Source organism: Seriola aureovittata, chromosome 24, assembly GCF_021018895.1.
Source record: "Seriola aureovittata isolate HTS-2021-v1 ecotype China chromosome 24, ASM2101889v1, whole genome shotgun sequence".
Classification (NCBI taxonomy): Eukaryota; Metazoa; Chordata; class Actinopteri; order Carangiformes; family Carangidae; genus Seriola; species Seriola aureovittata.
This window is the reverse complement of record NC_079387.1, coordinates 10,915,684-10,929,758: the sequence shown is the minus strand read 5'-3', so window position 1 is coordinate 10,929,758 and position 14,075 is coordinate 10,915,684. Positions and strand designations below refer to the sequence as shown.

General features: G+C 43.3%; 2 protein-coding genes across 2 annotated transcripts; both read right to left on the bottom strand.

The window, feature by feature from the left end:
* Nucleotides 1-530: 530 nt before the first annotated feature.
* Nucleotides 531-4,376, bottom strand: plaat1l (phospholipase A and acyltransferase 1-like). Its single transcript, XM_056370781.1, has 5 exons — nt 4,206-4,376; nt 2,789-2,918; nt 2,291-2,379; nt 2,039-2,203; nt 531-1,441 (listed from the first exon to the last, which is right to left on the bottom strand). Exons 1-5 carry the CDS (start codon nt 4,212-4,214, stop codon nt 1,376-1,378), a joined length of 459 nt encoding a protein of 152 aa, XP_056226756.1. The 5' UTR covers nt 4,215-4,376; the 3' UTR covers nt 531-1,375.
* Nucleotides 4,377-4,623: 247 nt separating this feature from the next.
* Nucleotides 4,624-13,908, bottom strand: LOC130165434 (zinc finger protein 513-like). The gene is made up of 7 exons (XM_056370721.1): nt 13,697-13,908; nt 13,149-13,393; nt 11,122-11,244; nt 10,453-10,587; nt 9,771-10,277; nt 7,920-8,125; nt 4,624-7,719 (listed from the first exon to the last, which is right to left on the bottom strand). Exons 2-7 carry the CDS (start codon nt 13,186-13,188, stop codon nt 7,105-7,107), a joined length of 1,626 nt encoding a protein of 541 aa, XP_056226696.1. The 5' UTR covers nt 13,189-13,393; nt 13,697-13,908; the 3' UTR covers nt 4,624-7,104.
* Nucleotides 13,909-14,075: the final 167 nt, after the last annotated feature.

Here is a 14,075-nt window from a genome sequence, read left to right as displayed (position 1 = left end):
CGTTTTTTTCTCCGTAAACTAGAGAATCGGCGCTTTCTCCGACCGATACACCGACATCAGCAGTTAGGAAACATTTGGACAGGCTTACCGTTTGTCTGGAGCATTGCTGCTTTCTTTGCAAGTGACGTCTAGATTAACGTCACTCAATGCGACGTTCCTATTGGCTCGATAGGGTGCTGTCACAGCCAATCAGAGTGTCTGATTCAGGGGCAGTGCTGTTGTATTGTGAGGTGAAGTTGTTCTGAGTTTATTAGACCTGTCACATATTTAGAGCAGCAGAAGCGAGGAGATGATTCTTACAGGAGAAAAACAAATAAAATGTAAATACTGAAATAATAAATAAATAATGAGCAGAACTTCAGACTTCTTCAAATCAGCTCTAGAACAAAGACATGATCAGTTCATTACGCAGTCCTGAGAATAAACATTAAATCCTGTTAGATGATTTAAAATCTGCTTTATTTGATTATTTCAACCTGTTTTCAATAGAAATCAACTGGCATCAATAATTTAATAAAAATAAGAGAATCTTAAAATAAAAAGAAACTTTATTCTCAACAGATCATCAAACCACACACGTTTCAGCACATTTCTTCACTTCTTTTAAAAACATTAACACATAGAATAATAATAATGATAATATTAGCATGAACCAGAGACAGCAGTTGTTTTTCATCACATCCTGAAATGATTAACTTTAACATCTGTGTCTGGTTGAAAACATATTGATGAAAACAAACATGTACAAAAAAAAGACGTACCTCAAAAATCACATCTTACATATGTCTGTATGTAAGATGTGATTTTGAGGTGCGTCGTAGCTTCATGAGAAAATACAATCAAAAGTAATATGACAACAACAGTATATAAAATCACACACTAATACATTTAATTATTTTTTCCCCATAAAATTACAGCTTTGATTTTCCTTGTAAATAAGGACTTTTCTTCAGATATTTAAATGAAGTTTTATATTACTTAATAACCTGAAAGTTTTCTTAATCTGAAAATAATCTTTTTTTTTTATACATACAAACAATCAAGATTGATTTAAGCTATTAATTTCCTCTCATCTTACAATAACTGAGTATTGGGATCTGGACATTTTGAGAATAGAGTCAAAATATTTTAAGAATGTTCTCAGAATGAAGCCCAGTTGAATCTTAAGGAACAACATTTCCTTATTTTTTCTCTTAAAATAAAAACTTTATTTCGTAATATGGATACTCTCTTTGTCTAAATCACGACTTTATTGTAACAACACTTTGACTTTTTACTCAGAATATCTCAAGTTTATTCTCTGAATCTTACATGCGATCAGGGAGCGACGGCTCCCTCCGGTGGCTGAGGTGAAAACTGCAGGTAAAACAGTTTCTCACAGTTTCTTCTTCTCAAACAGCTTCTTCCAGGCCGGCATGATGTATTCATAAATCTTCTCTATCTGTAACACACACACACACACACACACACACACACACACACACACACACACACACACACACACACACACACACACACACACACACACACGTAATATGTAAACAAACACATACACAGAGATCAGATGCTGCAGATCTCAGATTACAGATCTAGAGATTAATAACAATAACGTCTACACTGGATGTGGATATTTCACAAGTGCGTTTGCAACTTTGCAGCTACTTATGTTGAAATTCAAAAGCAGATTATACAGATTTTTTATTCGCTTTTCCTTGGAGCCATTGTCTTCCACTCACTTCTTGGTGGTATGAAAATAAATCAGCAGACTCCTGAAATTCTACACTTGATGTCTATTGTGACAGATTAATAAAGACAATAGATTTTCAGATTCTTCAGAGATAAGTGGAAGCCAACAGACGCCTCGAGCAGCAGAAAAAACCCATTTCATATCACATCAACTAGTTTTACCCTCATTTCATTCTTCTTTACCCTGAGATAATTATTAAACCCTGAAGTCGTATCTCTCAGCGGTTTTATGACGCGTCTGAAAACCATTTTAATTTAGTTTAATCTACAGAAACAAAGAGTGACGACGAACCTGCTCCGACTTCTTGACTCCATATCTGAAGAGCGTGGCCTGGTGCTCGCTGTTGTGAAACAGGATGTCGAACGTGACCTCGCGGCCCATCATGTCGTCGATGGCCGGCTTCACCACGCTGTGGAAGTCTCTGGCCGAGAACGAGTCGTCCAGCATGTTGCTGACCTGAGACACGTCGAAGGGAAGGCGATGAAGAACACCAAGACTTTGTGATTGTCATTATTGTTTGTATGGAAACTGCCCGGGTGTCACCTTGTATTTTTTCCCCAGCATCTCCAGTGGATCCAGTTTGACCTCTGACCTCAGAGCTCGGCCAAAGAGCGGGAGCTTGGCGTCTGAATCTGACAAACACACACATGAAGGGGTTTTGAATGAACAGATATGATGATACAAACGACTGGAGGGCGCGCACATTTGTTGTTAGAAGAAGAAGTGAAATATCAGTCCGAGCGGGAAATCGACTTGTTTCATTAACTTTAAACAAAAACATCTTTAAATAATGTTGCTGCACTAGAACCAAGAACAACCAAATCTTCACAAAATAAGACTTTTAAACACTTTAAAACAAACCTGACCTGCAAAAAAGTGACATTGTTTCACCTGCTTCAACAGTTTTATATAATAAAGTTTCCATCTCCTAGACTCACATTTCTAGACAATAAGTTGAAATGTTCTGACTGCACTCGCCATTTAAAAAAAAAAATCTTTTAAAGACTTAATTACAAACAGGAAATTGAGGACGACACCAACCTCGACATGTCAGGTGAGCCACGTAGGGAACGCCGTCTCTCTCTCCGTAGTAAATGGCGTAGTGGGAGAAGTACTTGTTCCTGGGGTACTCCACGATGTCCCCCGGGAACATTGTAGGGTGGGAGTTTTTCTGCAGAAACGACAGACAGGAAGTGATGATCATGTGGTCAAAAATAATGTAGCTTCCTTGCTGTATTGCTTTGTCTTTTTGAGATGCGTTTTCGGAGATTTCTTGTCATCAGAAATGCAAAACTCTGATTTTTGAGTGTGTAAACAAATATCCCAAAACACACGATACAGTTGATGATTATCCCAAACATCAAAACCTGAGCACTGATCAGTGTGATCAGTGTGATCAGTGATCACAGGCTGAAAGCTTCAGTCAGTCAGTGTCAGAAAGCAGAAGTTTTTTTTAACCACAACAAACAGTGAAGCGACTGAAGGGAGAAGCCACAAAACGAGAAGCCTCTCTGTGAACACCACTCACTCTGTTCTCTGCATTCTATTATTTTATAGACAGTTTCCTTCTATTTTTATTGTTTTTAAAGCTCCTCCAGTGTAAAGGTCTGTGTCCATGTGTAGTGTGATTATAGATCAGGTCTAGCTTCTATATTAATACTGTGAAAGTATCACAGCCTCAGTCCACAGAGAAATGCACACAGCCTGTATTCAGAAACTGAGCCTTAAAACCAGCCGTCAGGACTTCTGGAACTTTGTGATGTCACAACAAAGCAGTCACCAAGCCCCGCCCACCTGGACCCACCATCCAAACCTTGCAGGATTTGGTTTCTCTGAGTGTTTTTACCCTGAAATCTGCTTTATTTTTTATTGGATCACTCAGAAAACAGTCAGAAAACTACACTGAGATGGTTTTTGGTTCTTAAAACCACAAATATATCTTCTTATGGACCAACACTTCAAAACACAAAGTCAGAAATATGGAGCTTTAAAACATCTAAGTAACTTGATTTCTGTCACATGGCTGCCACATTCCAGGTTTGTAAGTTGTAACTAACAATTAATTGTTTTCTAATGTTTAATAGGTCAGTTATGAGCCATTATTAAAGGTCCCATATTTATTTTTTTTATTTGAATTTATTTTTTGATCCATAAGAAACTCTAAGTAAGTTAGAATAAGTTTTGAACAAACAGGCCTGATATTTCCTGAACACTGAGCTTGCACAGAAAGCTGCAGCCTGGGTCTAATCTCAGACTGTACCAAGCTTCAGAGGTCACAGGAAGTCACAGCCTTTTCTTTTAAACGCATCCTTTGAACCGTTCAAGATCTTCCATATCTTAACTTAAAGTAAGCTATAAAGTATTATCTAAGGATTTATTAACAATGAATACAGCTAGTGGTTACAGATTAAAATTCAAATAAACTACAAAATGATATGAGAATTGTCCTCGTACTCACCAGGCCCATGGGTTTAGGTTTTTACTGTCGCTTTCTTCAGTCGCTTCTGAAATTAAATCCAGCCACACAAACACAGAGAGAAACTCCACCTGCTTTACATAAAGGCTGTACTGATGAGATAATGAGCCTGTGTGTGTCTGTCACAGTCGACTGACCTCACACCATCACCCCCCCCCCCCCCCCCACCCCCCCACATCACAAACACTCATGCATTTTTGTAGTATTGGGCTGTGCTGCGTCCGAGCTTCCCGCCCGGTGTGTTTGAGGGTCGAGGTGATTTCTGAGGGACTTTCCTGCAGGTTTTAGGCGACACATTTAATCTTAGAGGAGCGTGCGTCCCCCTGCCGCCTCGTCCCTCCCCCTCTGGGTGTGTGCAGCAGGTGTTTCCTAAGCAGAAAGCGTGAAAAGAGGAAGTAGCTTCAATCAGACTCGTTTTTATTGGAGATACGAAGGCACCGTGAACATCAGCGTCAGCTCTCAACATCATCATTCCAGTGGTTTTCAACGTTTTATCCCAGTTACTACAAATCACTTTGACACTGCAGGCGTCCATCAACGTCCACGCGTCTGGTAACCATGGTTACGACTTGTAGTTCATGAGATAAAACTTACAATACTGCTGCATTGGTGAGACACGGCACTTCATCTGTGTTACTTTTACCCAAACTCATACGACACATCCGAACCTGAGCCGGTAAATGTGGAAGCTGCGTTGTTTTCTTTTTAACATTTTAATGTAATTTACCTTCTGAAAACTTTCCTCCACACTCAGCGGAGGGTTTTCTAAAAGCTCCATCATGAACTGTGTTGAGTTCAAATGCTTCTTAAAAGAGGAAAGAAAAATATAAATTTCTAGAATTTAAAATAAAAGAGTCTCAAACTTTCAAAACATGAAAAAAAGCATTTTTGAAAAGTTAAAGCCAAGTTTTAGAAAAGACAATATCTGTTAAAACAATCCCAATTCAAGGTCCACATACTGGCTTATTTTGGAGCTTTCACTCACATGGTCTTCTTCACAAGTTGCTACAGATCAGATGAGAAAACTTTGAAAGCTCTGGGGAAAAAAAAACTGTAAATGAAGCTTCAGTTGGAATTTGTTTTGTTGATTTATTTCCCAAAACTAAATATTAATTAGTTAATTTGTTTTTCACTTAATGAGGTTAAAGAGAAGAAACAGTCAGACATAAATTCAACTATTTTCTCATCTCTTAACTGTGGGGATTTCCTGCTTTTCTCTGTGTCATGTGACAGAAAATTTTGGCATTTATTCCCCATCACTGGTCAGAAAAGAACAAGACATTGGTGACGGCCATTTTCCTCATTTTCAGTGATTTTATAGATGACATCATGAACAAGCTCATCTCAAACTAACGGTGAAAGTAATTGTTAGCTGCAGCTCTGTACAGAAGTCGGGAAGCAAACCAGATATTCCTATTGAAAGGTCATTTCTTTTGACACTTTTATTCTGTTAAAAGATATTAAAAATACTGATTTCTAAATACCATATCAGAATTGCTCTTGTTTAAAAATGTAACACATCATTGCTGGTAAATCCCTTTAAAAACCCACTGGATTATCACAAAAATACATCAGCATGAAGATCAAAGGAGCAGTTCAACACTTCCAACCTCTGAAGCATAAAAAGGTCAAATTGATGGATCTGTATGACGAGACAATCCCTGGAGCGTTTTCTGAAAAGTATCACAAAAGTGCAGAAAATTCATCCGTTCTCAGAGAGCGACGGCTCGTTGACAACCAGCAGTGATAAAACCAGCTCATCTGTCAAACATCTGGCTGTTAAATGTTCAGCTTTGTTTATTCCATTTCTACTGGAGACTCTATTTCTGATAAATTCACAGTTTCCAGATCTGCTTTCTGAGCCTGGACTTGATTGACTGCTACTTGATTCTATAGCTTATTAAACACAGGAGTACTAATGCCTGAAGAAACACACCTTTGGGATTCTCGCCCCAGAAGAACAGGTTTCACATCATCTACAGAGGCGGGAAAAGTTTCTGTCAACAACTGAAGCTCGAGTCCAAAGTTCATCACAGAATTACAAAAAAACAAACACCAGATCTCTCAATGTTTGGAGTTAAAGTTCCTGATTTAATAAAATAAAACTTCTTTCGTGACTGAAATCAAACCGAGTTTCACTAAATCTGTGCTGAAAGAGAAATAATCAAAACCTGAAGGTATTTGAATTCCAGGAAATAGATCTGAAAAATTCTGGATGGTTTTTAAGCCAAAACAGGAAGTAACAGTGTGAAATTCCTCCTCATTGACAGCATCAGCATGTGTTAGAGTTAAGCTGTATTTGTCTAGTTGAGGTTAACAGCAGGGATCCAGTGCACGTCCGTTTTCCACACGTGGCTGTTTGACTGCGTTTTGCTTTTTGTAGAATCCAGGATTTGAAAACAAAACTAAAAGAAAACAAACCCCCAGACCTCTGAATTAAATCCTCTGAAAGCCTGTGAGATGATGATCCACCGTGCTCGTATGAAAAACCCACAAATCCACCACATTAGCAAAATATAGATTCTCTGTAGAGGAAAAATAAACATTTCACTTCATCAGATTCAGATCACGATTCTGTTACCGAGGAGAAGAGAGAAACCTGATGATGTCACTGATTTAAAGTCAGTGTGATGCGAGCGTGTGTGCATGCATCACACACACACACACACATTAATGCCCCGTTATAAAGTCAGTGCAGCGTTACAGTCGTTCAGTCTGTCAAAGGCACCTGAGTTTAGCTCCAACCTGAGCTGGAGGTTCACCAGTGTATAAACACACACACACACACACACACACACGCACACACACACACACACACACACACACACACACACACACACACACACACACACACACACACACACACACACACACACACACTCTAACTGTGTTCCTCTCCCTGACTCGGGCTCTCCTGAGTGTCTTTGCCCCAGCTGAGGCCGTTGAGGGGCGTGTGTTTGTCCCAGCTGTCCGTGTTGTGCCCGTGTTTCCTCTGGTGGCGTTTGTAGTTGTCCCAGTGGCCCGTGGTGTAGCTGCACTCGGCGCAGGCGTACGGCTTCTCACCCGTGTGCCGCAGCATGTGCCTCTTCAGGTTCATGCTCTGGTTGCAGGAGTAGCCGCAGACGCCGCAGTGGAACGGCTTGGCGCCCGAGTGGATGCGCTCGTGTCGCCGCAGGTTGGCCAGGTTCCCGCAGGCGTAGCTGCACGACGGGCACTGGTAGGGCTTCTCGCCCGTGTGCACGCGCATGTGGCGCTTGAGGTTGTCGAGGTGCGAGGAGGTGTAGGGGCAGTGGGGGCAGCGGTGGGGTTTCTCCTCAGAGTGGGTGTGCGCGTGGCGGGCCAGGTGGTTGGGGTAGTGCGACAGGAAGGGGCAGTGAGGGCAGCGGTACAGCTTGGTGCTTCGCTGACCCCGGCGGGATCCCCGAGACACGGCCGGGCTGAGGGGAGGTCCGGATCCATCTTTAGACAGCAGGTCCAACGAGCAGCGACGACACACCTGAGAACATATGAGCACAGGTGTCACACGCTGGGGGGGGGGGGGGGTGGGGGGGCAAGTACATTTAGAGGTGGAATGTCATGTCAGTGTTGTTGCTATAGAAACAAACAAAACATACATTTCAAATTCAGATGAGGACGTAATGTTTCTGTATGTGAACTCACTATGATTCATACACATCTGAGTTTTTATAAACGTACCTGTCCTGCGTCGCCTTCCCCCTCCCCCTCCCCCTCCCCCTCGGCCTTGTCGCCCTCCAGGTCGGCCTCCTCCAGGGTGAGGCCACACACCCGGCAGCACAGGGGGAAGAGGAGGACGGGGAGCGGGGCGGAGGGAGAGCCGAGGCCCCCCAGCGTCTGGAGGTAGCCCGAGTCCTGGGACACCCGCAGGGTGAGGTCTGACACGACTGCACCGAGACGACAGAGGAGAGAGAGGTTTTTAATACGAGCTTCATCTCTGTGAGATCAGAGAATAGTTTGATCAGTCTTTCATATCAAACGACAACATGCTGCAGATTTTACCTTTTATCCTTCATCCAAATCTCAAACTTCCTCCTTTAACTTTCTCTAAACTCAATATAAGAAGAATCTGTTCTGACCGTTTGACTTTATTAGCGACACCGTGTTTCACTCAGTTTTAAAGTGATGTGTCGTGAGTTTAAGCTGAAACTTTTCTTCTCTGAATGTTCGTCCTGATGCAGCTCAGCTTCAGGGCGATAAGCAGTCAACCGAACGACTCCTCTTCCTCATTTTTAAACTCTTTCAGTTTCAACTCACTGCTTCCTCTTTTCTGCTCAAAAATGAAAAGTTGCCCATTAAAACTTTTAAAAATAAAAATAAAAACCTACGTTTCTTTTCAGTCGGATCATAAACCAAGAATTAATTTTATTAATGTCCCAAACCTCGACTCTGTCTCCACCTGAGATTTTCAAAAAGGTTTCCTCCATTTCCCTGCAGTCACCTTGTTCTCGTCTCAAGAGCAGTTTTTACTTTGGGTGTGTGACATTTCTGACTCAAGTGTTGCGTGTAAAGAAAACCTGAGTTCACAAACACGTGGCTATTTAACACAAAGGGAGGTTGTGTGATAAGAAACGTGGGATTTAGTGTTTTTGAGAAATAACTTCAATTGCGAAACTTCTTTATTTAATCTGTCTCTTGCGAGTCAAGAAACTCAAGTTCACCTAAGTGATGATTATGACAAAATAATAAAGATCAACAAAAAGCAGCAATTAAATATTCAAAAGTTTCTCTCAGCAAAAAGAGAAATGGTTTCATGTGACTCAGTAAAACCACAAAGTCTGAACATTCAAACATTTTATCACTGAAAAGGCCTGTGTGTGTGTGTGTGTGTGAGTGCGTGTGTGTGTGAGTGTGTGTGTGAGTGTGTGTGTGAGTGCATGTGTGTGCGTGTGTGTGAGTGTGTGTGTGTGTGTGTGTGAGTGTGTGTGTGTGTGTGTGTGAGTGTGTGTGAGTGTGAGTGTGCGTGTGTGTGTGTGTGTGTGAGTGCGTGTGTGAGTGCGTGTGTGTGTGTGCGTGAGTGTGTGTGTGTGTGTGTGTGTGAGTGTGTGAGTGTGTGAGTGTGTGGTGTGAGTGCGTGTGTGTGTGTGAGTGCGTGTGTGTGTGTGTGTGTGAGTGCGTGTGTGTGTGTGTGTGTGTGTGTGTGTGTGTGAGTGTGTGTGTGAGTGCATGTGTGTGCGTGTGTGTGAGTGTGTGTGTGTGTGTGTGTGTGTGAGTGTGTGTGTGTGGTGAGTGTGTGTGTGTGAGTGCGTGTGTGAGTGCGTGTGTGTGTGTGTGTGTGAGTGTGTGTGTGTGTGTGAGTGTGTGAGTGTGAGTGTGTGTGTGAGTGCGTGTGTGTGTGTGAGTGCGTGTGTGTGTGTGTGTGTGTGTGAGTGCGTGTGTGTGTGTGTGAGTGCGTGTGTGTGCGTGTGTGTGTGTGAGTGCGTGTGTGTGTGTGAGTGCGTGTGTGTGTGTGTGTGTGTGAGTGCGTGTGTGTGTGTGAGTGCGTGTGTGTGTGTGAGTGCGTGTGTGTGTGAGTGAGTGTGTGTCTGTTACCGTCTTCAGTCCCAGCGCTTGTTTTTTTCCGCCTCCCTCGTCTTTTCTCCTTCTCCCTCCTCTGCGGTCTCTCCTGCGTGTGCATGCGCTGGTGCCTCCGCAGGTTGCCCAGGGAGCTGCAGGCGTAGCTGCACTGGGGGCAGCGGTACGGCTTCTCTCCGGTGTGCGTGCGGGCGTGGCGCTGCAGGTTGACGAGCTGCGCCGAGGCGTAGGGGCAGACGGGGCAGTGGTACGGCTTCTGGCCGTCGTGGATCCTCATGTGGCGTTTGAGGTGGTTGGAGTAACGCGAGGTGAAGGCGCACAGCGAGCAGGAGAACAGTTTAGCAGGGACATCGTCGGCGGCGCCCGTCTTACCCGCGCTCCTCCTCTTCCTGTCGGAGCCGCTGCTGATGGATCTGTCCGACAGGTTCGACTCCTCCACCTGAGGCGAGTCGATGGAGGCCGCATGCTGGAGGCCCTCCTCACAGGTTAGACAATAAAGCTCCGCCCCCAGGTCCAGACCCACACCTGAACAAAACAGATCAAATTTTATACGAGAACAAGAAAAAGACAAAACTGTCAAACCCCCAAGTCTTTATGGTGTAAATGTCTTGATATGGAAATGTAAAAATAACGTGAAGTGATTTCTTTTCTACCTTTGGCAAAGAAAAAGAAGAAATATGTCAAATGTTGTGACGGTTACCGAGATCTAAGCCCGCCCCCAGAGGCGTGTCTCCCAACAGCTGACCGCACCCTTTACAGGAGAGGAACGCTGGGAAAGTGGAGTCTGTTGGGGCCGAGGGGTCGTCCTCCACGCTCAGAGAGAAGACCGTCATACCTGAGGAGGGACACAGGTGAGTCGCATCAATATTCAACCAGCCTGAATAATGAGCTCCTGGTCAGTCACCGCCACGTTTCAGCTCCGACAGTTTGAGCTCCTCTTGGCAGCTTGTCGGAGGATTCAATGATTTGGTTTCTGCAGTAAACACCTGAGGAGACGCTTGACTCCTTTTCACTTGTCAGAAACGTATTTTACAAAAAGTCAAGGTGATTATAACAAACACATCGTCTCATATGGCACAAGCAGACGACTCGGAGCTGAATGTACCGTTCACTCCTCTTTATTTGGTTCTGAGCAACACACATCAGCTCTGGTGCGACTCTCCATGACTCTCCCTCACTTACACCTTCGGCAAACCCATCACCTCCACCTGAAGCATCATCCGCCTTTAATTCAGCACAACTGAGACAGAACCAGCCACAATGTTCCAGTATTTTCCTCCTTCCTCCAACATAAGTACATTGGGTTGTGCATATAATGACACATACAGTCTGATGTGTGTGTGTGTGTGTGTGTGTGTGTCTCTCTCACCAGCCTCTCTTTCCAGCCCCATGATCTCAGAGTCTCCAAACTCCAGCTCCCCGCTCAGCAGGAAGTCGCTCTCCAAAACCAGGCAGCCCGGCTCACACACCACCTCCCCGTCCTCCGACTCCACTGAACACACAAACATTTTCAGGATTAAAAAAACATGTTAAAACACACAGCAGTGAATTAAAATAGTGAGCAAGGTGAGAGAGAAATTCATGAGAGAGGCTGAGCTGCCTGACGCTCAACAGGAAGGTCCTGGCTCCTGTTTTTCATATTGACTAAAACACAAAAGAGCTTTGAGAGGATTAAAAGGTCTGGGTGTCACTGGGTGTCTGCTTCACTGATACAAGCCCTAATATAATACCTTTTCGTTCATATTATTCATATCAGGAGCAAATAAAGACATTGAACATGCCTTTACTTTTCTAAAACTTTACTCACAACTTACACAATTAATTCTCATTTCTTTTCCAAACAAGTTCTATTTTCCCCGAAAAGGTAAAAGGGAAGTTTGTACAAAAATGTGCCAGTATCTTTGCTTGTGAACAAGTAAAACAATTCAATTCAAATTACAGTGAATTAAGAAATCTACACAAATCTATGAAATGTTAAGAAATGATGATTTCTGTCTTCAGGTTTGTCTGTCCAGCAGTGCAACACCTGCCGGCACTAAATACACTGTCATATCTGACCAAGAAAACCAGCAAATTCTCACCTTGGAAAAGATTAAACCAGAGAATTTTTTCTGAATAATTTAATTTAGATCGACTAATTGCTGCAGCTCCTTTTTATTCTGATGTATAAAACTTGATACATGTGACTTGACAGCAGAAAGTGGTTTCAGACTGCAAAAAGTAAAAGAAACAGAACAGAGTGATGACCAAGGTTTGTGCTCAGAAAAGGTAGAGGAAGATGATGGACAAGGGTAAAGGAGGTGGACATGAGAGTAAACAGACGCAGCGGGCAAAGGAAATCAGTGAGGATGAGATAAGTGCAGAGGAGGAAGAGTCGGAGGGCGAGGAATGAGTCAGGAAAAAGAAGAGAAGTGAAAGAAGGGATGAGAAACAGAGAGAGAGAGAGAACATAGCACCGATGATACATTACATTTTCATGCACTTGAATAGCTGTTGACACTATTAGCACAACAGCGACCGTGTCTGGCTCCAACAGGAGTTTAAAGCATCTTAAGAAGCAGATTCAAAGTTCTGATTTTTTTTACTGGAACAATAGTAATTCAGATTTTCTACCAATTTTTGCTAAAACCACCAAACAAAAGCAAGTTAGAAGTAACATTACTGTGTATTTAAGATGTTTATAAATGACATTTAAGATGCTCTAATTCTGTGAAAGGCCTCATTTTAAAAGGGAACTGAATGGAACAGTTTGTAAAACTTTCCAAGACCTGCAGATACCCTGATGTCAACAGGCTGATGTGCTGAAACACCAGGAGATGAACCCTGAGCACTGGCACTTGAGACAAAATTAAAGAATAAAACAGAGATAAATGTGAGGTGGGGGTGCACAGGAAGCAACACAGGGAGCAACACAGGAAGCGATGAAAGAAAGAAAGGAAGAACGAGGGGAAGGAAAGGAGGGAGCAGAGGGTGGGTTGGGGGGGAGGTCAGGTAAAGGCCTGTGAAGAGGAAGAGAGGAAGTGGAGAGTCCAACTTGAGCCAGAACAGTCAGGATGAGATAACACACAAACACATCTGCTTTACGGACAACATGACTCCAGCGGTCTTCCTCTTTGATAGATAATGAGGAAGGAACAGAGCCTGCAAAGTCAATATGTTAGACCAGTTAGGCAACTTTTTATATGGTTGTTTCCTGGGCAACGCATTAGTGTTAGTTCAAAACAGGTATAAACTTGTGAAAACAGGTATGTTAAAGTGACTTTTGCATGGATTAAAAGCAACAAAGAGCAACTTCCTTAAACTGAGACTGTGATTTAAGGTTTGAGAAGAGAAGAGCAGCTCATAAGGGTCATGAGATCCAGCCGTAAACAGCTGGAGGAAAACAACTAAACTCACATTTCACCGGCTGGGGGTTGGACTGTTTTCTCCGCGGCATCTTCGCCTCTCTTCGTCCCGGATCCTGCCCCGGCTGTAGTGGGAGACACCACACACAAAAGTGGGCTCTGGTGCGTCGGTCCGTCAGCCAGCCAGGCAGCCAGCTAACTGCATGTAATCATCATCACCTCCTTCCTCTTCCTCTTCCTCCAACGGACAGCGACAGCGGCGGTGTCATCGCTCCCAACTACTGCCTGAAACGGAGGCTGTACACCGACACCAGCGGCCATTAAAAAAACGACTAATCCTTCTTTTTAAACCAATAAATTACACTCTACATTTACCTCCAGCTGCAGTGTGGTTTTAAATGGCGTTACACACACCTCTGTCACTTTAAAGTTAACGCTGTGATTCATTCTTTGTTATTGTTTCGCAGCAAATAGCCGGAGCCATCTTGCTAGCCACCTAGCTAGCCGGCTAACTTTAACATTAAAAACTAAGCTGTCGTTTCAACTTCAAACTTGAAATACCGTCTACATTAGTGGATATAACTTCACTAATAAACCTACCTGTGATAAAGTCCCACAACAATAATACTGTCGTCGAGAAAACGTCGCTAACTCCTCCAAAAACACTCTTTTGTTGCCAAACGCACACCGCTGCTGACAGAGCTACGCCGGGTCCGGGCTCCGGATGACGTCACTGACAGGCGCAGAGGTTTATGGGACTTGTAGTCTTTTAAATGCCATTCCCTGTAATTGCTGAAATGCCACTTTGGACAGCAAGAGCTACAAGCAGCAAGTTGTTTTTTTAATATAACTCACCTGTTTACAATACATTATGGTTTAAAGTTATGCATAATTGAGGGCGTGGCCTGTTTGAGTGACAGGTGGGTGAAGTCTAGGCTCCACCCACCCACGTCTCTGCCTATTTTTGGATTAGCCAGGA

What these genes read in the sequence shown, in the direction of transcription:
- plaat1l (XM_056370781.1), bottom strand. An exon ending in GGCTCACCTGACATGTCGAG is followed by an intron (nt 2,380 to 2,788) that starts GTTGGTGTCGTC and finishes TGTGTTTGTCAG; the next exon opens with ATTCAGACGCCAAGCTCCCG. An exon ending in TGCTGGGGAAAAAATACAAG is followed by an intron (nt 2,204 to 2,290) that starts GTGACACCCGGG and finishes GACGTGTCTCAG; the next exon opens with GTCAGCAACATGCTGGACGA.
- LOC130165434 (XM_056370721.1), bottom strand. Translation starts at nt 13,188, where the DNA reads ATGCCGCGGAGAAAACAGTCCAACCCCCAGCCGGTGAAAT. An exon ending in CAACCCCCAGCCGGTGAAAT is followed by an intron (nt 11,245 to 13,148) that starts GTGAGTTTAGTT and finishes TTGTGTGTTCAG; the next exon opens with TGGAGTCGGAGGACGGGGAG. An exon ending in AAGCGCTGGGACTGAAGACG is followed by an intron (nt 8,126 to 9,770) that starts GTAACAGACACA and finishes GTCTCGGTGCAG; the next exon opens with TCGTGTCAGACCTCACCCTG.